Raw genomic sequence first — 22977 nt, 5'->3', positions numbered from 1 at the left:
CTTGACCACCGGAATATCACATTCCAAGCCCTTTGATCCCTCAGTGTAGAAGCTGCCAGATCCTGGGTTATCCTGATTGTGTTTCCACAATATTCAAATTGTTTCTTCCTGGCTGCTTGTAATATTCTCTCCTTAATCTGGGAATTCCGGAACCTGGCTATAATATTCCTAGGAGTTTTCTTTTGGGGATCTTTTTTCAGGAGGTGATCAGTGGATTCTTTCAAACTCTATTTTGAGCTCCAGTTCTAAAACATCAGGGCAGTTTTCTTTGAGAACTTCCTGGAGGATGCTTTCTAGGTTCTTACTTTGATCATGGCTTTCTGGTAGTTCAATAATTTTTAAATTATCTTTCCTGGATCTATTTTCCAGGTCAGTGGTTTTCCCCATGAGATATTTCACATTGCCTTCCATTCTTTATTTGTTTGGATCTGTTTAACATCATCTTGATTTCTCATAAAGTCACTAGCTTCCATTTGCTCCAATCTAATTCTGAAGGAATTATTCTCTTCAGTGAGCTTTTGAGATTCTTTTTCCATCTGGCAAATTTGGCTTTTTAAGGCATTCTTCTCCTCATTGCCTTTTTGAGCCTCCTTTGCCATTTGAGTCAGTCTGTTTTTTAAAGTATTATTTTCCTCAGTCAGGCTGTTGACTCTCATTTCATAATTTTCTTGCATAGTTCTCATTTCTCTTCCCAATTTTTCCTCCATTTCTCTTATCTTCTTCTTAAGGTCCTCTATGGCCAGTAACCAGCTCCTATTTTCCTTTGAAGCTTTTGGTGCAGGAGTTCTGACTTCACTGATTTCCTCCTGTTCCATGCCTTGCTCCTTCTTGTCCCCAAAATAGGAGTGTAACGTTGGAATCTTCTGTCTGCTTTGTTTCCTTTGCCTGCTCATTTTGCCACTCAATGACTTGACTTTTGGGCTTTTTGCCACAGTAGGACTCTGCCACCAGATGGGACCTTTTGTCCCAAACGCTGGGGTTTTCTCAGCTGCCGGAGGTATTAGATGGGTGCCCTCTCTGAGGTCTCACACGCTGTGGCAAGCTGGACACACACCCCAGGACCTCCACCCTAGACTGCAATCCAGATCCAAGCAGGTTAAAGCAAGAGCGATTACTCCTCAGACTGGTGCTTGGTCCCCCTACACTCTGCAGGCCAGGAGCTGAAGCCATCACGTGGCGCTGGATGGCACGGAGTGTCTCAGTGGCTTCTCCCCCCAGGGGTAAAAGCCACGCATTCCCACTTACTGGTCCCAAAGTCCAGACTGCACTGGCCTCTCACCTTGTCCTTCTCATCTATGTGTTGATAAATCTGGAAACTGCCACAGCTGCTGCTGTTCTAGAGTCCCTCTAGCCGGGGCTGGTCAGGCCCGCCTTGGGGCTAAAGCCTGTGGTGCTGAGCTCCGCTCCTTGTCTTTTTTTTTTTTTTTAAAGCAATCAGGGTTAAGTAACTTGCTCGAGGTTATGTGGCCAGGTGTTTCTGGGTAGGTGCTAAGTGTCGGAACCGGATTTGATCCCCAGGTAATCCCGACACTAGAGCTGATACTCTTACTCACTGTGCTACCTGGCCACCCCATCCCTTGTCTCTTGAAGTCTGTCCAAGTTCATGTTCATTGTTTCCATGATACTGTCTGTCCATTTCATCCCCTGTTGTCCTCTTTTCCTTTTACCTTCAATCTTTCTCAACGTTAGGGTCTTCTCATTATTTTTCGAAAGTATTTAAGCTTCAGTATTTGACCTTCCAGTAAATAGCCTCAACTAATTGGTATAAGTATTGACTAATTTGACCTCATTCCTATCCAAGGGACTCTCAAAAGTCTTCTCCAGTACCACAATTCAAAATCATCAATTCTTTGGTGCTCAACAGCCATACATTACTACTGAAAAGACCATAACTTTGACTATATGAGCCTTTGTTGACAAGGTGATATTTCTACTTTTTAGTATGCTCTCCAAATTTTCCATAGCTTTCTTTCCAAGGAACAAGTGTCTCCTTTTTTTCTCATTTATCTCTATTTATTTATTTATTTTCCCAGGATTTATTTAATTTTGTTTTCAGCATTCATTTCCACAGGATTTTGAGTTCCAAATTTTCTTCCCATCACTCCCCTACCCTCCCCACCCCAAGATGGCAAACATACTGATTATTCCTTCCCCCAGTCTGTCCTCTCCTATCTCTCTCTTTTCCCCCTCTCCCCGATCATTTCCCTTCCCCCTTACTTTCTTGTAGGGCAACATGAATTTCTGTACCCCATTGCCTGTATATCTTCTTTCCTGGTTACATGGAACAACAATTTTTTAACATTTGTTTTCAAAACTTTGAGTTCCAGGTTTTTTTTCCCTTTCTTCCTTCCTCACCCACCCCCATTGGGAAGACAAACAATTCAATATAGGTTATACATATGTAGCTATGCAAAACATTTCCATAGTGTTCATGTTGTGAAAGACTTAACTGTATTTCTTTCCATCCTCACCTACCCCTCCATTTGTTCTATTTTCTCCTTTGACCCTGTCCCTTTTCAAAAGTGTTTACTTCTGATTACCCCCTCCCCCAATCTACCCTCCCTTCTGTCATCCCTCCTCTTATCCCCTTCACCCCTACTTTTCCTATAGGATAAGATTCCCAATTGAGTGTGTATGTTATTTCCTCAAGTCAAATCCACTGAGAGTAAGGTTGACTCATTCCCTTTCACCTCCCTGTTCTTCCCTTCCATTGTAATAGCTTTCCCTGGAACAACCATCTTTTAATTTCATGGCTATAGTCACCATTTGCAGTGACTTTTGAGCCTAAGAATATAAAATTTGACGCTGCTTCCATTTCTTCCTCCCCTGTTTTCCAGGAAGTGATAGGACCAGTTACCAGGATCTTAGCTTTGATATTAAGCATCAAGCCCGACTTTACACTCTCCTCTTTCACCCTTGTCAAGAGGCTTCTTAATTCTTCTTCACTTTCTGGAAGAGGTGTCTTCCTGACTCCAGGCTCAGTGTTCTGTTCATTCTGTCACCTGCCTGTCCTATGCTTCTATGCCATCAGCTATTATCTGGGTGTTCTCATCCTCAGGAAACATCACTTTTAGCGTCCCCTCTCAATAATTGTTCAAATTTATGTCACCATTTAGCATTCCACTTTTAAAATAATCCTGCTTGTCTGTGTTTCCTTTTGACCTTTTTGTTATCTTTGCATCTTAAAAACGACAGAGCCAGTATTAGAGCCCAGGTCCTTTAACTTCAGACCTAGGACTCTTTGCACTCCATCAGACTCTGTCCCCTCAAAGGAAGAATTTTCTTGACACAAACTATGTGAGACCTTTTACTTTGATCTAGAATTAGACAATATATTAACTCTTTAACAGTTCTTATTTGTTTGAGGTTTTTTTGTAAAATATATTATTTAGTTAGTAAATCTCCAGATTGCCAAATTTGTAGTCAGTCATAACCACTAGTAACTTTTGTTATGCTCAGAACTTTCTTTTCTATTACCTTGTGCTTACCTAGGGCACTTTGTTTTACTTTTATGTTGATCTGTATGACTGACTATTTTTCTAGGAAAATTTTGAATGACTTATCCTCAGATGCACCTGGAGTGCCAAGGATTGAAGAAGAAAAGTCTGAAGAGGAGACATCGGCACCAGCCATTACGACTGTGACGGTGCCAACTCCAATCTACCAGACAAGCAGTGGGCAATACAGTGAGTAATACACGTTTATATCTAGAGAATCTAAGAGAAGAGTGAGTGACTAAATTGTTACCTTATCTGTAAAATGAACTGGAGAAGGAAATGGCAAACCACTACGGTGTTTTTGCCAAGAAAGCCTCAAATGGATTATGAAGAGCTGGACACGACTGAACAACAACAACAAACTGTTTTCTGAAAGTGTGTAATGTAACTAAAACATGTAGGTTGTTTTTTGTTTTAAGATTTGTCTCTCCTTAAGTTTACTTAGTAATTCATTTCTTTTTTCTTTTTCTTTTGCTTTTTTGGAGGGCAGTTGGGGCTAAGTGACTTGCCCAAGGTCACATGGCTAGTTTTGTATTAAGTGTCTGAAGCTGGATTTGAACTCAGGTCCTCCTGACTCCAGAGCCCATGCTCTATGTACTGCACCACCTAGCCGCCCTAGTAATTAATTTCTTTTTTTTTTTTTTAAAGCAGTTGGGGTTAAGTAACTTGCTCAGGGTTACATGGCCAGTTATTTCTGGGTGTAGTGCTAAGTGTCTGAGCCCGGATTCGATCCTCAAGTCATCCCAACACTGGGGCTGGTGCTCTTACTCGCTATGCTACCTGGCTGCCCCCCTAGTAATTAATTTCAACAAAAATTTTATAGTACCTACTATGTGCTGTTATTGAGATTCAAAGATGAACAAAGTAACCCCTATTTTCAACTCTTACAGTTCAAAGAATGTGTTCAAATAGAAGAAACCTATTTTGAATACATTTTAAGACTTAGAAGTAACCCTTACCCCTTTTCCTCTGTAAAAATGAATTCTTTCACCAAAGTGTAATTTTGAAAAGGACTCCATCTCTGACATTTTACAATTGGTTGCTGTGGCTTGCCATATTCATATCTATCTGTAGTGTAAAGTAATAATTGATATGGTTTTATTTGGTAATAAGTATAATGGATCCAAACATAGAAAAATATTGAAAATAAGAAAACCTGCTTTTTGCTTCTCAGATAAAATTCCTCTTGAAAAATTCTATTTACATGTTTATTTTCATGCATGTCCCTAATTCCCTGGTATAGCTAAATTCTATGGAAAAGTTTGTGTCTCAACAATGAGTAGAAGTTCACAGCTCTCCTGTCTTGAAGTCATGTTTTCTAGAAAACTATTAGTTTTCTAGTATCTCTAATTTTAAAAATTGTCACTCTCCAAAGGAATACTCTTTAAAGTGCTCCCCCTTCTCACTCAGGCCTTATCAATCTTGCTTATTGCCTTAAGAACTCATTTTGCTTTTCCTAATTAAAATTTTCACAGAAACAGAGTTTTGAGATAACTTTAATATGAAAAGAAACATTTCCACTTATCCATTACCTAAATACTTTAGATCGAAAAGGAAAAGGTTTATGGAGAAGAGAAATGAACAGAATATTTTAAAAATAAAGTACTGCTCTTTTTTTTTTCAGAAGTTTTGTGATATGTAATAACAATTATAAACTGTGATTATAGCCATTATAATCTATCTCATCATTTCATTGGTATTTAAATTAAAAGAAAGTTAAGTGAAGATGAGTTAATTACAAGGGGGTGAGAAGAATTTCATAATGGGAGGGAGTTTATTTGTGTTCTTTTTATGAAGTGAGGCAAAAATACCAGTCAAAAAGGGAATAAGGAACTATTAGAAGACTGATTGACCAAGGAGGGAAGAATATAGAGAACTCATACCTTATGTCTTTCTAGATACTTTGCAAAGCATAGTCACATCCCCTATTCTTTCAGCCCAACTAGCTTAGGCGACTTGCTAAAAGTTACACAAGTATTAAGTATCAGAGGCAGGATTTGTACCCACATTCTCTTACTCCAAAGCCAGTATTCTTTAAAAAAACTGATGATGATACATTCTATGTATTCTAGTCAGTATAGGAAAATACTAGTTTTTATCATTGTGCTAACCAGCTGAAAGATTTAAAAGAAAACTTAGGGGAAAGTTTTTCACAGATAAGAAGCTGGAAGGGACTTTAGAGGCTATCAGAGACATTTCCTGCATTTTATAGATGAAGAATTTGATGCCTACTGGCATGTGCCCAAAATTATAGGTTTTCATTGTTATAAATATTCTTTTTCTCTTTTTGGATTCTTTTCTCTTTATCTCTCTTGTGCAGCTATTTTCCATTAAATGAACACAGCTACACCTAACTCTAGTGATTTCCTAGTAATTACCATGATAGCTTGATTTTTTTTTCCTAAGTGAAAAGAGTCTAGCTAACATGGATATAAATTAATTGTTTCTAGTTCTTTAGATCAGTGGTCTGCAAAGTAAGAGACAATAGTAAGAGTATTTTGTTATGAATGGAAGAAAGAAAGCATTTATTGTTAACTATATGCCAGTTGATGGCCAAGAAAGTCTTTGACAGACATGTCAGAGTGATTGATGATTCGATTTACAGGACAGTTGATTGATATGTCCTTACCATGAATGATAATGTTGATTTGATTATTGTTTGTTGATTTCATAAAATTGTAGATTTAGAACTAGAAAAGACCTTAGGGCTGTGAGTCTAACCCCTTCATTTTGGAAACTGAAGCTCAGAGAGGTTTAAGGACACACAGCTAGCAAAGTGTCTGAGACACGGTTCAAACTGTGCCTCTCACGTAGAGTTGGAAGGGGGCAGGGGTACTGGCATAAAGGGTTCTTACTGAGACTGGGCAAGAGAATGTTTGTCCATTCAAGCCCACAGTCACAGAAGTGAAGACTTTATGACCCCAACACCTCTGTGATCAACCAGTTGTAGGGTGAGAGACAGAGCATATCTTACTTATGCTGCAACAGCCAGTCATAGTCTTATGTCCAACATAATTTGACTACCGCCTTCACCCACTGTCATACACAATCCTTCCTTATTCCCTCCCCTCCTTCCACTGGTAGTTAAAATTTAACCACTATCTAGGTAAATGTAGCAGAAAAATTCCATATCTGTACCACTGTCTCACCTCACACCACTACCCCTTTTTAAACAATTTTTAAAATAAGTTTTATAATATACATAATTCATTAACATAATAATTGTATATAATTTATGCATGAATATAAATACTCATATTTGGGCTGCATATTCAAGCTTTTACTAATTAGGTGGATGACCAAAAAACTTGGAGAGCATTTATGTAGAGATTTGTCTTAAAGCTTGAAGGTAGGTAGAAGTCCTAAGTATCTCCTGTGTAAGAAACAAACCAATATCAGTAATCTTTTTATATTTTCTCTGCTGGTTTGGTTTAATTTTAATTTTATCTTAAAAGTAGTGTTGTCTGATACTCATTTTGTAACTTCTATCCTTTGAAGGAATTACTTGAAGAATAACTACCATAAAATACTATGTTTAAGTTAAGTAAGAATGACTTCAGAGGGTCACTTAAGATTAGTAGTTTAGTTTCCCCTTCCTCAAATCCCCTCATATTTATGTTGTTTTTAATCTGGGGGAGGGTGTGTTTTATTCGGGGGGGGGGTGGGGTGGGAGAAAACACACCTGTTGTTTTCTCCAATAGAATATATGCTCCATGAGAGGAGACATTTTTGTCTTTGCCTTTCAGTGCCTAACATGGTGACTGGTACATAGTAGATACTTAATAAATTGCTTGTTGATTAATTTATCGGTCAATATTTAGCTGTTTAAGGTCCTCAGTGTTGCTTTCTAAAGAATATCTTTGCAATTTTCCCAAAAAACATTGTTTTGCATTGCTACTCTAGTCATTTTTGACATAGTAACAAGTGATTTTGCTTTTTTCATTGAGTCAGTTAAGTGCTTAATTTTATGAAGTAAGGCTATATAAAGTAGGATCACAGTAGCAGCACTTTTTAGTATCACAGCTTTATAAAATATTTGCCTAAGTTCGAACAGCCTTATGAGATAGCTAGCACATGTAGTATTCTCTTTGTTATAATAATAACAATAAAAATAGTGACATGCCTACATATCCCTTTTAAGGTCTTGAGAGTGCTTTTACACTTACTACAGACGACTAGTTATTTTAGTGCTCTCTTTTAATAAAACAGATGTGATTACATTATTTTCCATCAGATAAGTGATAGTTAATTGCATTGACAATTAAATAATGAGCATAGACTCACCTCTGTGAGAACTCTTCCCCATATAATTCAGAAGTGATAGAATGTTTCTTTTGACATCACGTTTGCTGTGATAAGGTTTTAGTTATGATGAATGGTTGGTGTTTTTGGTTTTCACTTTGTAAATATATATATATTGTCTCTTGTGGCTGTCACTTTGACTTGTAACAGTGAAATTCTTTGGATTTTAGTTGCCATTACCCAGGGAGGAGCAATACAGTTGGCTAACAATGGCACAGACGGGGTACAGGGCCTGCAGACGCTAACCATGACAAACGCAGCCGCCACTCAGGCCAGCACCACCATCCTGCAGTATGCACAGACCACCGACGGGCAGCAGATCCTTGTGCCCAGCAACCAAGTTGTTGTGCAAGGTGAGAGCATGTTGAATGCGTTGGGGTTGTTCCAGGAGATTGTAAAGTGCCATGCCACAGCAGCAGGAGTAAGTACAGTGTAAGTCACTGTTGGCAAGAGCATTCCAAGCTCAAGCATTTAGTAACCATAGAGACAACACTATTCTTTCTAAAATGTCTGTTTGACCAGAGTGATGCCACGGCGCAAAAACAGCCATTTACGGGCTTCCAGATACAGTCATGCTTTTCTTATTGTTTGAGCCTATTCAGGGATGGCATGTGATGTCATGTGATGTCATGAAAAGTGCACAGAATGAAATGACTTTCCCACTGACTTGCTGTGTGACTTAGGCATGTCCTCCCACTGCTCTGCGTCAGTTTCCACATCTGTAAAATGAGGAAGTTGAACTAGATGATTTTTAAGGCCCCTTTCTGCCTTAAAATTTTGTGATTTTTCCCTGAAAATATTTTACTGCCTCTTCTTTTTAATTAACATTTAGGGATTGCTTCCCAAAATACTTTTTTAAGCTGAGAAATCTTACACATTCATGCCAAGATGATGTTTTTTTAGTGTGAGTTTTGTTTCCATGATTCTCTAATAGTAATATTTAGCTTTGTTCCTTTTTGAGGACAAATACAGTTGCATCACAGGAAATTGCATTCTATCAACTTCTGGTTTGAAAAAAGCCTATTTCTCTCTATTTTGGTTCTAGGATTCATATAAAGAATTGGTCTTTTTGGTTTTTAGCCATATGGGTCTTTCAAGAATGCTAATTTATGCCACACTGAAAATATAAATATTTTATAATATATATTACATATAATAAATAATGCAACATAAATATAAACAAATTTTATTATTTGGGGGGGAGGCAGGGCAACTGGGGTTAAGTGACTTGTCCAAGGTCACATAGCTAGTAAGTGTGTCAAGCGTCTGAGGCCACATTTGAACTCAGGTCCTCCTGACTTCAGGGCTGGTGCTCTATTCACAGTGCCCTAGCTGCCCCTTTACGATAGATTTTAGATATAATTTAACATTTTAAAAGTAGAGTTTATAAGCTAGAATAATAGATACTACCTATCACTTATTTCCTTAAAAATGTTCCATTGCAGATATAATTCTTAGGTCAGGCAGTAGCTATTTTGCCTTTTCAACTTGGATGTTTTCCTTTTGAATAATCCTAAAAATCACATACATATTTTCTTAATTTACTTAACGAGTCTAGGAGGTTTACAGAACATATCCTGTTACTAAAAAAATGACGTTTTGAAAAACAATATACTGCATATTAATGGGAATAAAACACCTTTTCACTTTACATGCAGGTACTCAAAAAATGTAAAGCAGGATGTCAGTGAATTTGAATTCTGAACGTCAGTTTGAAGATGGTAACATGTCTTAGTATATAAATCTTAACTTTTCTCCCCCAAACTACACATTTTAATTGGTACTGATAAGATGGTGGTAGGTCTGGGAGTAAATATGAATAATTCATGAAAACTTTGGAATTCTTGGAAATTTCTTTAAATTTCTTTTCCTTGGGAGTATAGATATTGATCCTAGTTTAGAAGCATTTTGTTTGGAAAGAATATTGGTTGTGTTTCTTTCCATATTCAGTGGTTATTTTGGTTAGTAAAATACAACCTGAAATTATTTACCAATTAAAACAGTGTCTGCGTGAATAATTTAGTTGTCTCAAAGCAACAATACTTTTTGATAGTGTAAGTTTTGTTTCATTTTAAAAATTGTAACAGTTTGAACATAAAGCTTTATTTTCTCATCTATTTTGCTACATTTGAAAAGTCTTGGTCGTTTTTATATCCTTTCAAGAGATTCTGTTTGAAATATTAAAATGTGAGTTTACCTATGTCAAAAGAAGGCATTGAGGACAGTACTCATGTCTCAGAAGATCATCCAAGCTATTTTCTACTTACCTTTTAGATCTAAAGTTGGTAAGCCTGTTAACTGAATAGAATTATCCTTCAGTGAAAGAAAAATGATAATACATAGCAGTACAAGTCAAATCCTTTTCCATTCAAGTGGCTTTACTCATTGATAAATTAGGAGTTAATTTCCATTGATGACCCAAACAATGCCAGAGCCCTCTAAGCCTCTGATCCCATTTTTGTCCTTTGTCATGTTTATAGTGATGCTAGCTTAACAGTTGCATATCACAGTGCCTTAAAATCTTATGCCCTATATCCCTATTTTTAAATTTCTTTTAAGCTGCCTCTGGAGATGTACAAACATACCAGATTCGAACAGCACCCACCAGTACCATTGCACCTGGTGTTGTGATGGCATCATCCCCAGCACTTCCCACCCAACCTGCAGAAGAGGCAGCACGGAAGAGAGAAGTTCGTCTAATGAAGAATAGGTATGTGTAATACATTAACTTAGGTTTAGTTAAAAACCATTTAAATCTTTTAAATGTGCTATCTTTTGTAAATGATGATGCACATTTTTTTTTTCTGGAAATGTATGCTTAACTATTTCACTCACTTTCTGCCTGCCCTCATTTGTGACCGACAGCATGGATTTATTAGATAACTTATTATATATACAGTATATATGCAAAGTTTTCATTTTTCTGTAGGAAAAATTCCTCTGTTTGAGGAATCAGTTTTATAGATTTTATCTCATTACCACTGTTGCTCTAATCAGATGAACTAACAGAAATTATTTTCTTTTTAATAATTGGAAGATATGCAGGTGGTTTGTGTTTTGTTTTCCCTGATAAATGTATTAACTTTACAGATGTATCACTTTATGATTGTTATACCATGGTTATTTTGCCATTATTGATGTTAATTTAAGTCATGTGCTAGTTCTATGTATGTAGTAAACAATGTCTAATCCCTGTTCATATGATTCTGAGACATATACTGAGATGACCATCACAGCCCCTTTGTCCATGCTTTCTTATTTTGTGCAGCTTTTGCTTATATCTTTAGATAAATCGTCCTGAGGAACGCCATCCAATGTCCTAATATAATCTCTTCTGACTCTCTTAATATTTGGGGGGTTCCAATTACAGCACTCAGGCTTTCCATCCATCTCTTGATTGTCATTCTTGCCACAAGACCACACTAAAAGTTGGACGTTATTTCTCAGTAGTACATGTTCTTTTTGCTCCTTATTTTCTCCTTGGCAGTATGCTGAAATTCTGTTTATATTTATATCTCTTTGCATTACTCTGTGGCATAATTTTATATGAAATTTTCAAATACACATGGAAAATACCTTTTTTTTTTTTGAGGAAAGCTTTCAGTTACATTTCTACTGAACTAAACACCTTGTTAAAGTAGAAGAAAAAAATGAGTTGAGAGGTTTTAATCATTAAACATTTACCAGTCACGTACAAAATTTTAACAATTATTTTTAAAATTTTGAGTTCCAAATTCTTTTCCTCCTTTCCCCTTCCCCATCCTTGAGAATGCACACAACTTTCTATCAGTTATACATAAGAAATTATGCAAAATATGTTTCTACATTAGCCGTGTTAAAAAAGAAAACACAAACAAAATATAAAAATAAAGTTTTTTAAAAGTTTACTTCAGTCTACATTCAGAACTCATCACTTCTCTTAAGAGAGGTTTTAAGTTGTGGAGGAATGGACCCATGAGGAAGCTCTAGTCAAGTGGCAGCAATATTCATGGTAAAATGGGAAGGTCATATAATACTAAGAGATTAGTTAGTATTAAATTATCTAGTGCCTTAGCAGGCAGTCTCCGAAACATCAGTCTGGAAATGAGCTCACTTCCACCCATTCTTGATACGATATCTGGAGACAGAATCGGATCTTCCTACTTGATTGATGCATGCTGGTATATGCTATATTATAGGTGTATTAGGAACCAAGTCAAAATTCCTAGCTCAGGACAGGGTATCTCATCCTACCAGCTTTTGTAATTCATTGCTAAGGGGAATGAGCTACTATTCCCACTGGGCTATACTTAGACTTTCTGGCCATTCCTGAGACTCATTGCCATTGCTTATTAAATCTTTGTGTCCCTAGTGCTATCATAGTGCCTGACATGAATGTAATTGCTAAGTAAACGTTTGCTGGATTGAATTAAAATCAGCAAACACTAGACATAGTAGGATCTTATATTCTGTGTACCTCTTCCACGTGTGTGACAAACAGTGATGTGATCTAGCATAGCCAAGTCAACAAGCATTTTAAGCACCTACTAATACTAAGCATTTAAGCTTAAAATTTGCATTCTGGACGTTGTTTTGATAAACTAGGATGTGCCTAGGCCTGACACATAGTAGGCACTTAATTCTTTCTGTATTATTGTCCCCACCAGCCCTGAAAATTTGACAAGGCATATTCAGCAAACAATAGAATTGGCAGCAAGGGGGACCTCCTAGGCAAGTCTGTGGACAGCTGAGAATCATGGTTGAGGAAGTGTCAGCAGCTCCAGCCTTAATCATCTTTCCTTGTACCTTTTCATCCCTGTTGTTGCCTAATTACCAGGATTCCAGACCATAGGTCTTTCCCCTCTATTCATTGACTTCACCCCTCCCATTCTGCTAGTATTGTTTCCTTTCCTGTCTGTTCCATGTATGTTTGGATTGAAAAGGAGGATTATATTTTTTGCTCAGTATTACTCTCTTCCTAACATATTACTGCTTCCTGTCTTCCTACCCCCATTTCCAGAACTCCATCTTATTTTTGAAGCACTTCTCACTCCATTTACTGTATATAGGCTATCCTTTCTAAGGTTTTCCTGGGGGTAAGGAAAAGAGAAAGAAGAGAATTAGATTTGAAAGAAGACCCTTTTGGCCTGAGAACCCTGTGCCCTAAGGAATAGCAAGACTGTGTAATCCTAAAATAGTCTCCTTTTAGACTTGGGTTTTCAAATTTTATGTAATTCTGTCCTCCAAAATTGTCACCCCACACTTTTCATAAAACAATGAATGCAAATCATTTTAGTTGATGTTTTATTCAAATAAAGAATGAACTGCTATTGTTTAAAACATCATACATTTTAAGCATATAATAAAAATGTAATATGGGCGTGAAGTCAGAAAGACCTGAGTTCAAATTCAGCCTTAGAAGTAACAGCTGTGTGACCTTGGGCAAGTCACTTAACTAACATCTGTTTGCCTTAATCCATTGGAGAAGGAAATGGCAAACCACTCCAGTATCTTTGCCAAGAAAACCTCAGAGACGTTATAGTCCACAGAGTCATAAAGAGTCAGACAAAACCGAACAGCAACAACAAATAACATGTAGCTATTAATAAAATCTTTTATGAGTATCATATTTATAACAAAAAATTCATAACTTCATTTTAATGTGAAGAATGGGTTGATTTGGGGACACAAAGTTTCTCGAAGTGGCACTGACATGCCCTTCCCTTGAAGTATATGCCTATCAAGATAGGAAAATTTTGGTCACTTTATATGCATAATTCCAAATTTCTTTCCATAATGGTTGTACTGATTCACAGGTGAATCACCAGTGTATAAGTGTGTCTGTCTTCCTGATTTCACCCCACTAACAATTATCTCTTTTTTTTTTTTTATCTGCCGGTCTACAAGACCAAGTCTGTTAAACATTCTTTGTTCAGATCAAATAAGACCAAAATGTGTGTGTGTATGATTTTTTTTTATATATAAAAATCAATCTTTGATTGATTGAGGTGTCTCATTAAGTTGGTTGTTGTAATGGTAATGTAATTTGAATTTGAAGATCCTTCTGTGTTGGCAAAGGTGGCAAGTACTTAGCACTTAGTAACTGATCAAGCCTCTGTTGGGGAAACAGAAGGTACGAGCTCCTGTCTCCTGCTATATCAGTAACAGATGAGACTCTGGGCAGCCATTGAGCCCCCGGCTTTGAAAAACCCAGATGTTGATGCTTCCCTCTCTGGTAACTGACTAGGTATGGATGTAATGGTCAGACAGTTGGAGGCCTGTCTGCTTGATATGCTTTTCTGTTTTCTTGTAACTTCTGTCTGTATACTCTGACATACTCGGGGTGCTGACCTTTTTCTCCTGAACTAGGTAAATGATATGTTTGATTGATTAAAGCAAGATTGTTAACCCATTTTGAGTTGCTTTCCTATAGAAAAGCAGATTTAAGAACCTGTGTTGGCAGCCACCCTGGGGATGTTGGGGTGCTTGCTGCTGCTACACCAGTACATGTCTGAGGTGTTAATTATCATAGGATCATACATCTAGAACTGACAGGAGCATGAGAAACCACGTAGTCCATCCACTTTATTTTACAGGTGAAGAAACTGAAGCCCAGCAGCTAAGTGATTTGCATAAGGTCATACAGGTAGTAAGGAGCAGAGGTGATTTTGGAACCCCTTGTATTCCTGTGAGTACAGATAGCTGCCCCTAGGCACCCTTCCTTCTCTCACTCATCCTATCATTACACCTTAAAATAGGGAATACTAAGTCACATCTATATCTCCCTCCCCTCAGCACTGTGAGATAGAATGAAATGAATGTGAGATGTCTGCTAGCATCTCTCTCTCCCCTTCTCCCCTCCGAGCCACCCACTACTACCCCCCAGATCTACCCGTTTAAAAAAAATACAGGCAACCTTTGGGACAGTTTTTAAAAACCAGATGAGGTAGATTTGTTTTTTAGCCCAAGATACCAGCCATTCTCATAGGAAACAGATTATTACCATAGTATTTAAGAACTACAAGAGATGTTAGAGGTCACTGACTCCAAACTACACAGTGAGGATATGTTTGTTAATGTAATATAACAACAAAGGATAGGAAAAATATATTTCTGATTCAAGTTTATTATAAAATAATAGAGCAAAACATAAAGCAAAATAATGTATTATTGACCATCTTTCCTAAAGATAAGCCTACACTGACATATGTGACAAAAAAGGTCATTATTGTTTAAAATGTTTAGCAATTTAGACAGCTGTTTTCTCATTCTTTAAATTTTCATACACGTGCTGGTAAGTGTAGAGAGCCTGCTCATATTTTCATACAATGATCCAAGTATAGTTGGATGATCTGGGCCATTATCAGTAATGTTTCCAACTTGATATTGTCCTTGCTATATCTGTAGACAGCGGGGCTAGAATATCTTGAAGACCAGTTTTCAAAAATACCTTTAATCACCCATGCACCTCTCTTTTATAATACTCTCCCTTTTAACTACAGACTTCCCTGGTTTTGTTTAAGCCCTAACTAAAGTCCCACTTTCTATAGGAAGCCTTGCCCAACCCCTCTAAACTCTACTGTCTTCCATCTTAATTATTTTCTACCTATCCTGTATATAGCTGGCTTTGTATGTGTTTGTTTGCACGTTGATTCCCCCATTATACTGTAAGCTCCTCAAGGGCAGAGACTGTCTTTGGCCTCTGGTGTCCCCAGGGCTTAGTACAGTGCCTGGCACATAGTATGCTCTTGATAAATGTGTAGTGATTGATTGATTTCCTATTTGACCACCAAAGAACTGGAAGGATCAATGGTAGCCTCCTAGGGGACAGAGATTTTGAGACCTATAGACAACCATTGGTTTTAATTTCAAATATCTTTCTGTATTGTCGCCTTTTATTAAGTGTTGGATGAACCTTAAGCATTTTAAATCCAGGTTGAGTTTTGTTTTGTGTTTTTTATTTTCTTAGAAATTTAAGTTATGGGGTGTCTAGGTGGCACAGTGAATACAGCACCAGCCCTGGAGTCAGGAGGACCTGAGTTCAAATGTGGCCTCAGACACTTAACAGAAAAACTAGCTGTGTGACCTTGAGCAAGTCACTTAACCCCAATTGCCTCTTCCCCTCTCCAAAAAGCAAAAAAAAAAGAAAAATAAATTTAAGTTCTTAGAGCAACAAGACTTCATATACTTTATTTTTTTTTTTACTTCATATACTCTCAAGAAAATTCCATCAAATATTTAAAAAACAAATATTCTTTTTTTTAATAAAAAAATGTTTAAAGAAATTGAAAAGAAGTCAATATTTGGAACTGTCTATATAATTTACCATTTTAATGACAAAAATAACCAAAAAATGAAAATAACAATTCATGCAGTAAAAGCTTTGACAAGATTCAGCACCTACTCTTGTTTTAAAAAAATACTAGAAAACGTGGGAATAAATGAAAATTTTCTTAAAATATGTAGTCCCTATCTAAAAACAAGAATCAGTATTATTTGTAATGCCAGTGAGCGAAATAGAGACCTTTTCAGTAAGATCAGTTAAACAAGCTATCCACCAAATATTTTTTTAAAAAGAAATTTAAGTTCTAGAAAAAAACCTTTTTCATATTGTTTCATCCACATTAAAAATATATTGATTAGTATATTTACCTTAATGATTGTTTTCTTCAAAGAAATAAAATATTTAGCTACTGCATACTTATCTGCGCTGGCCACTTCTGGTAATTTTAATTATGCAGTCAAACTCGATTATTAAAGTGGTCAAACCAAACCAAATTTTGCAGTTAAAGTTTCTTAACTATTTTCTTTCACTACTTTAAATTAATGATGCTTTTTGTCTAAATGACTGCCCTAAGAAGAATGTGTTTTTGATTGTAGTCTCCAATTCATGCAGCTAAAAGACATTGCATTTCTATCATTGTAACGCCTTTTTTTATTTTATTTTATTTTTTTGCTTTTTGGGGAAGAAAGGCAGGCAGTTGGGGTTAAGTGAGTTGCCCAAGGTCACACAGCTAGTACGTGTTAAGTGTCTGAGACCGGATTTGAACTCAGGTCCTCCTGACTCCATGACTGGTGCTATATTCACTATTGTAACACTTCTACTCCTAGTAGTTGTTTGCAAAACTCAAAAGGTTTGCAACTTTTGCCATTTTCTCTTATTTCATTTACATTTTTTTTGCAATACTCCATGCTGTAGATTCAGACATACCAGCATCTTGTCCTATTTTAGAGTGACTGACCATATTCATGTCATGTAATTACATCAAATTTTTGTTTTGATTCAGTATAACAAGACTTTTCTTTTTTGTATTGGTAGTGTTTCTATCAAAAGTATTCATTCTTTATGTCCATTCTGTTAACACAACTATTGGTGTAATGGTACACAACAGTACTCACACCCACACATGACAAATGCTGACTATTGGCTAACTTGCATGCATTGGAATAACTGAATGTTGTCCACATTAAATACAACCTGGTATCATTTTACAATTTGTACTAAACCAAATTTTGCATTATTTGAACTCACATTAATCATGACCTATTCATTCTGTGGGATGAAAAAATTGAAGCCAAAACAGATTCTGACATGTCTGTAGTCTTATGATCAATAAAAACTCAAAAGCGCAATTCCTATGTAAATTGTCCCCATTAGTAAGTTGTATAAGGATGTATATATAGAGCCCATATACCCTAAACTTAAACAGTAGATAATCTACCTTCTGAGAGATTGCCCATGATCTACTCTGATTCCTAGCTTCTAAATCTTCAGGAGCGTCATATGTGTTAGACATGCTGGAATATTTAAAATGTAGCTGCCACATGCCATTTCCTCCCTATTAGATCACTTTGACAGCCCTTTCCTTTTAGATGTACACAGTGAACCTTTCTATGCCCTGGGGACAGGACCTGTATTACTATTAGAAGGCTCTTCCTAGTAACCTGTCCAATTCAAAGGTAATTAAGCATTTTGGGAGACCCTGCCAAAAGTAATATTCATTTTCACAATGCATTGGGTATAGAGTTTACTCTAAGCAATCAAAGTTATGAAATGAAAGTATCACTAAGTATAACAGAATAATTGACTTCATGAATTTATTAAATTTTTTTTTCCCAATTAACAAAAATCTATTTTTTCTCCTTTCCATGTCCCTCAGAAAAAGAAAAGAAAAAACTGGGGCAGCTAGGTGGTGCAGTGAATAGAACACTGGCCCTGGAGTGAGGAGGATCTGAGTTCAAATACGGCCTCTGAGACACTTAACACTAGCTGTGTGACCTTGGGCAAGTCACTTAACCCCAATTGCCTAGCCTTCCCCCCCCAAAAAAAGAAAAAGCCTTACAACAAATAAGCATATTTAAGCAAAACTGATCCCACATGGACCAATTCCAAAAAAAGGTCTAAATTTGCACCCTGATTCATCACCACTGTGTCAGGGACCTTCTGTGTTATTGAGAATTCCATTAAAATGTATGATACTCTTGAGTAGAGACTGTTTCTTTATATTTATATCCACAATTCTTGTTATGTATTAATATAATTAACATACAGCAATAGAGTACCCATGGTGCTCATGGAATAAGAGGACAGCATACAGCATTTACAAAAAATTGCAAGGTAGGCCCCTCAGTCTCCACAGAAACTCCTAAAGAAGATGCCCAGAGAAAAATAATGCCCAGGACGCACTACTTGATGCTCTTCTTACACCTAGGGACCAACCTCTTCCACATTCACCTTGGTCATCTGTGTCTTCCAAGAAAGTTAGGCCTGTTACCTCTCCCAGCCAGGTCTTGGAGTCTAGTTCTGTTTGCATTACTCTGCACGAGTATTCTCTAAATTCATCCTTTTCCTCCTGCTAGAGCCTTACCCACCAAATTCCCTTTTGAATATTGTACTTATTTGCTTATGTCCTCCTCAAGGACAAGAACTTAACCATTTTTCTTTGTGTTCTCAGGACTTAGTGCAATGCAGTTAATAAATCTGTAAAATGAAGTGCAAGTTCCATTCTGTGCAGGCATAAATCCCTGATTTAGACACAGTCCAGTAACACCTAAGATCTTGAGTTTTACAAGTACAATTAGCAGACCTGGAGAGGAGGATCCTCTCTGGTGTATCCCTGTTATAATCAGAGATGAAGATTGCTATCTGAGCTTCAGAGTGCAGTGGCATGACCGGTCGCACATAGACCTCTATGGGTCTAAGCCTTCTAAAGACCCCAAGCAATACAGAAGTAACTCTAGAATTGGCAGAGGTTTTACAGATGGTATCAGGTAGGGTTTAAACCAGGTCCCCTAACTCCATATCCATCATTAGAAATTTGACATCCTGAGGGGAAGGAAAGAAATCTCTCACACGCATATACACATACACACACGTGCACGTGCACACTTTTTAGCAGTGTGACTTAAACTTTTCTTAGTTTCCTCATCCACAGATGAAGGCTAAAAGTAGTACCTACTTCACAAGGTTATTGTAAGAACCAAAGAAGAATGAGGCTGGTTAGCTCATACCACCTTAGAAGGGTACCGGCAATATGAACTGTGGCAGTAATACATGAGGAGAAATCAGTAGCTTCCAAAGAGCAAACTAAACCTCTAAAGCAATGTCAGAAAATTTGTCAGAAATTTTAAATAAAGTCAGAAAAAAACAGTATTGTTAATAAATCAGTTATTTATTAAACACTTAATGTGTAACTGGGACCTTTGAGCAATACAAAAGAAACATATCAGCCCTGCCTTCAGGGTTGTAGTTGGGAAGGTGCAAGATATATGTAAAACATCTAAAAAACCAAACATTGTGTAATGAAATGTAACCACCTACCTCACATGTTGCATGTATGTATGTGTTGTCTCCTAATAGAACGTAAGCTCCTTGAGGACAGGGATAGTTTTGTTTTTGTGTATCTGGCACATTACTTGGCACTTAGTAAGCACTTAATAAAAATTGACAAGGAAGAAAACTTGGGTTCTACTCCTAGCTCTTTAGCAAGAAACATTTGCCTCTTAGTTTCCTGTTGTGTTAAAATGAGGACATTAGACTAAATGAATTTTTATGATCCTAACTAGTTCACATGCCTCTCCGATTCTGGGGAAAGAATCGTTTTCTCTCTTGTATGGCCACTTAAGCTAGTTGGCGGGGAGCAGGGTATACTTATATAAGTATACCTTCTTTCTGGGCTAGGAATTTTCTTGTGGGAAAGAGAGAAGACTGAGAGTAGAAGAAAGAGGCAAAATAGGTAAGATGAGACCTGGTCTATGTGGGAAGTTATTTTATTATCTTGATCAGTTTTTGTTCGTACACATTTCCAATTTTATCCTTCCAAATCACTCTTGTTCTTAACGTTGGAAATCATTCTTTTTCTTCTCTCCCTTAGACCCAGTCAGTCCATTCTGCTTCCATTGCATCTAACATTCCCTCCATTCAGAGCCAACTCTCACCCAGACTCTTACAGCAGCCAGCCAGACTGGCCTCTTGCTGTTTCTCTGACCTTAGCATTCTGTGTCTTCTCTATGTTCCTTCCCTTCTGTAGCTTAGGATCCTAAGTTTGCATTAAGGACCATCTCAGGTGCCACTGCTTTGAAGGAAGCATTTCCTAATCCCCATAGTTGTTATACACTTTCCTTTTTCTGATTATCACCTGTTTTTGTTTATTTGAAGCCTGGGACTTTATCATCTTGGTTTGTTTTTTTTTTCCCCTTTTAGCTCTATGGGAAAGCATTTGATAAATGCTAGTTTAGTTACATGTTGACGTGTTAGAAAATAACATTTAATGTATTAAAATTGTTTTATTAGACAACCAATTCTATTGTTATATGTGCATATATATAATGTTCTATTACATGAGACAACAACCATACTGTTTTTTTATCTATACTTAATTATACAAGTAAAGTAATAGCATAATGGTAGGGAAATAAATTAAAATTAAGACTTTGAATATTCTTGGTTTTTCTTTGAATCCAATAGCTCTGACTTTTCAGTTATCTGTGTCATAGTATATCCACAAATAAGTATTTTTATCAACTTGTGAAAATCACCATTTGATTTTATTTCCTTTGACATTCTTGGGAAAAGATACTTAATTTTATAGCTAAGATATTTCATTTGGTGAGTAAACTGCAAATGAAGGATATGGACAGTGTTATCTAATGCTAATTACAAAATTATAAAGTAATGAATTATATATATGGGGGCAGGAGGAGTGTTGAGGGAGGCCTTTATCTCAGCCTCTGAAATCTGATTGTCCTCAAAGTAGAGCATCTAATTTTGACTTACAGTATGATAGTTAATATCACTGAGAAAATAAAAAAGAATCACTGAGAGGGGCTGCTACTTCAGAATTACTTTTGACTCTGCTAATTCAGACTAAAGAAGAACTGGTTAGTGTTATGGAAATGACATGAAGCTGGGGGAAAGTAACCAGTTTATCCTGGAGTTCATAATAGCTAAGGAAAGTACTTTCAAACATAAACATGGCCCTAGGTGTTTTTAAAAATCAGATTGTTAAAAAAAATAATGCATAATAGTTGTATTCCATTTCCATGGGCAGAGATTTTAAAAAAGCAAGTGACTTGAAAGATGAGAAGAGCTTTTAAATAAAATGTAATTCTGACTATACAATTGCTAATAATCCCACGAGAAAGGCTGCTAAATAAACCAATCAAGTAGGAATATAGGGTGTGCTTCAGTGGTTCAGACTTTAAAAGAAATGACACAAAAGATAGGAGGAAAAGCTAGAAAATATGATAGTGTTAAGAAGAATAAAGGCCATGAACTAAACCTATTGGGTTTTTTTAATGCTTTGTTAACTTTTGATTTATATCATCTGTTTCTGCCAGATTTTGAGTTACAAATTTTCTACCCACTGCCCCAAAATAGCATTCCCACAGGATATCCCCTCCTCCAATCTGCTCTCTCTCGTATTTTCTCCCATACCCCTTTCGACTTTTCCAGTGGATCTCTATGCCCCAGTGCCTGTATACCTTATTTCCCAATTACATGTAAGATGGTATTAATAATAGTGTGTATATACACACACATATTTGAATACTTGATTTTAAAACTTTCAATTCCAGATTCATTCCCTTCCTCCCTTGTCACCCACCCTTACTGGGAAGATAAGCAGTTCAGTATAAGTTGCACATGTGTGGCTAATGCAAAACAATAACACAGTAGATATATTGTAAAAGACTGACTATATTTCCCTCCCACTTGTTCTGTTCTCTACTTTGATCCCATCCCTTTTCAAAAGTGGGTGCTTCCAACTTCCCTCCCCCCCAGCCTGCCCTCCCTTCCATCATCCCCCCTCCCCTCCCCTTACCCACTACTCTCCTGGAGGGTGAGATACCCTATTTAGTGTGTATTTCACTCCCTCCTCAAGCCAGATTCAATGGGAATAAGGTTGACTCATTCCCTTTTGCCTTCCTATTCTTCCCCTCCATGCTATTGTTTTTTAGTGTTAAAGACGACAAGGAATGTTTTTTAGTTAAGTTTGAAACACAAATATGAACAAGGAATCAATAGGCTACTGTTTCAGCAAGGTACTTATAATGCCAATACTTGACCAGGAGAAGGCAGAACTATTTGGTTACCACTTTTCTTCTTAACCAAGGAAGGTCTTCCAAATAAAAGAGCTTCCAAAAGATTATTCTGAGGAAGAGCTTCCTTATGATGGTTAAACTAAGCATGTTTAAAAAGAGTTTAAATTCAAGGAGATAACAAAGAGGTAAGAGAAGAGATCACAACTTTAAATGAGTGGCTCCTTTCCCAGATAAATTTCATTCCAGGGTGTCCTGAAAGAACTTGTATGTGTCATCCTGAAACCACTGATAGAAGTATGAAGCCTAGAAGGGGATCAAATAGGATTTTCTGCAGGAAATGATACATACAGACTATTGCAACAACCTGATTGGTTTCTTCCCGCTCCAGTCCATCCAACACACTGATGACCAAGTAATTTTACTTAAGTGTAGGTGTATCTCTATGACTACCTGCACTCTGTAATTCAGCCAAACTTCTACAGGACATTGCACCTTCTGCTCCCATGCCTGCGATGCCTCTAACCCTCCTATGTCAGTAGACAGTCTCTTCCTTTCCTGATCACTCTGCTACCGTGTATTTAAGTACTTTTTGTATATTAGTTACTATTAGCTTTTTGCTGTATTTGTACCTGTTATCTCCACCATTTTTAGAGTATGA

The 22977-nt window shown here is 36.9% G+C and overlaps 2 protein-coding genes across 2 annotated transcripts in view; one reads left to right on the top strand and one right to left on the bottom strand.

Annotated features, from left to right (window-relative positions):
- Positions 1 to 22977, bottom strand: part of METTL21A (methyltransferase 21A, HSPA lysine) — a 104246-nt gene that overhangs the window by 52416 nt on the left and 28853 nt on the right. The window lies entirely within an intron of this gene.
- CREB1 (cAMP responsive element binding protein 1) overlaps positions 1 to 22977 on the top strand; it is an 86030-nt gene that overhangs the window by 53159 nt on the left and 9894 nt on the right. Inside the window, exons 5-7 of the mRNA XM_069075265.1 lie at positions 3544 to 3686; positions 7970 to 8152; positions 10359 to 10509. Coding sequence (XP_068931366.1) covers positions 3544 to 3686; positions 7970 to 8152; positions 10359 to 10509 — 477 coding nt within the window. The remainder of the gene's footprint in view (positions 1 to 3543; positions 3687 to 7969; positions 8153 to 10358; positions 10510 to 22977) is intronic.

The sequence above is a fragment of the Petaurus breviceps genome, unplaced genomic scaffold (genome assembly GCF_028583685.1).
Source record: "Petaurus breviceps papuanus isolate PSGF00001 unplaced genomic scaffold, PetGlider_PUasm1.0 90903, whole genome shotgun sequence".
Taxonomy (NCBI): Eukaryota; Metazoa; Chordata; class Mammalia; order Diprotodontia; family Petauridae; genus Petaurus; species Petaurus breviceps.
Note: the sequence above shows the minus strand (reverse complement) of the source record. Positions and strands in the feature narration are given on the sequence as shown.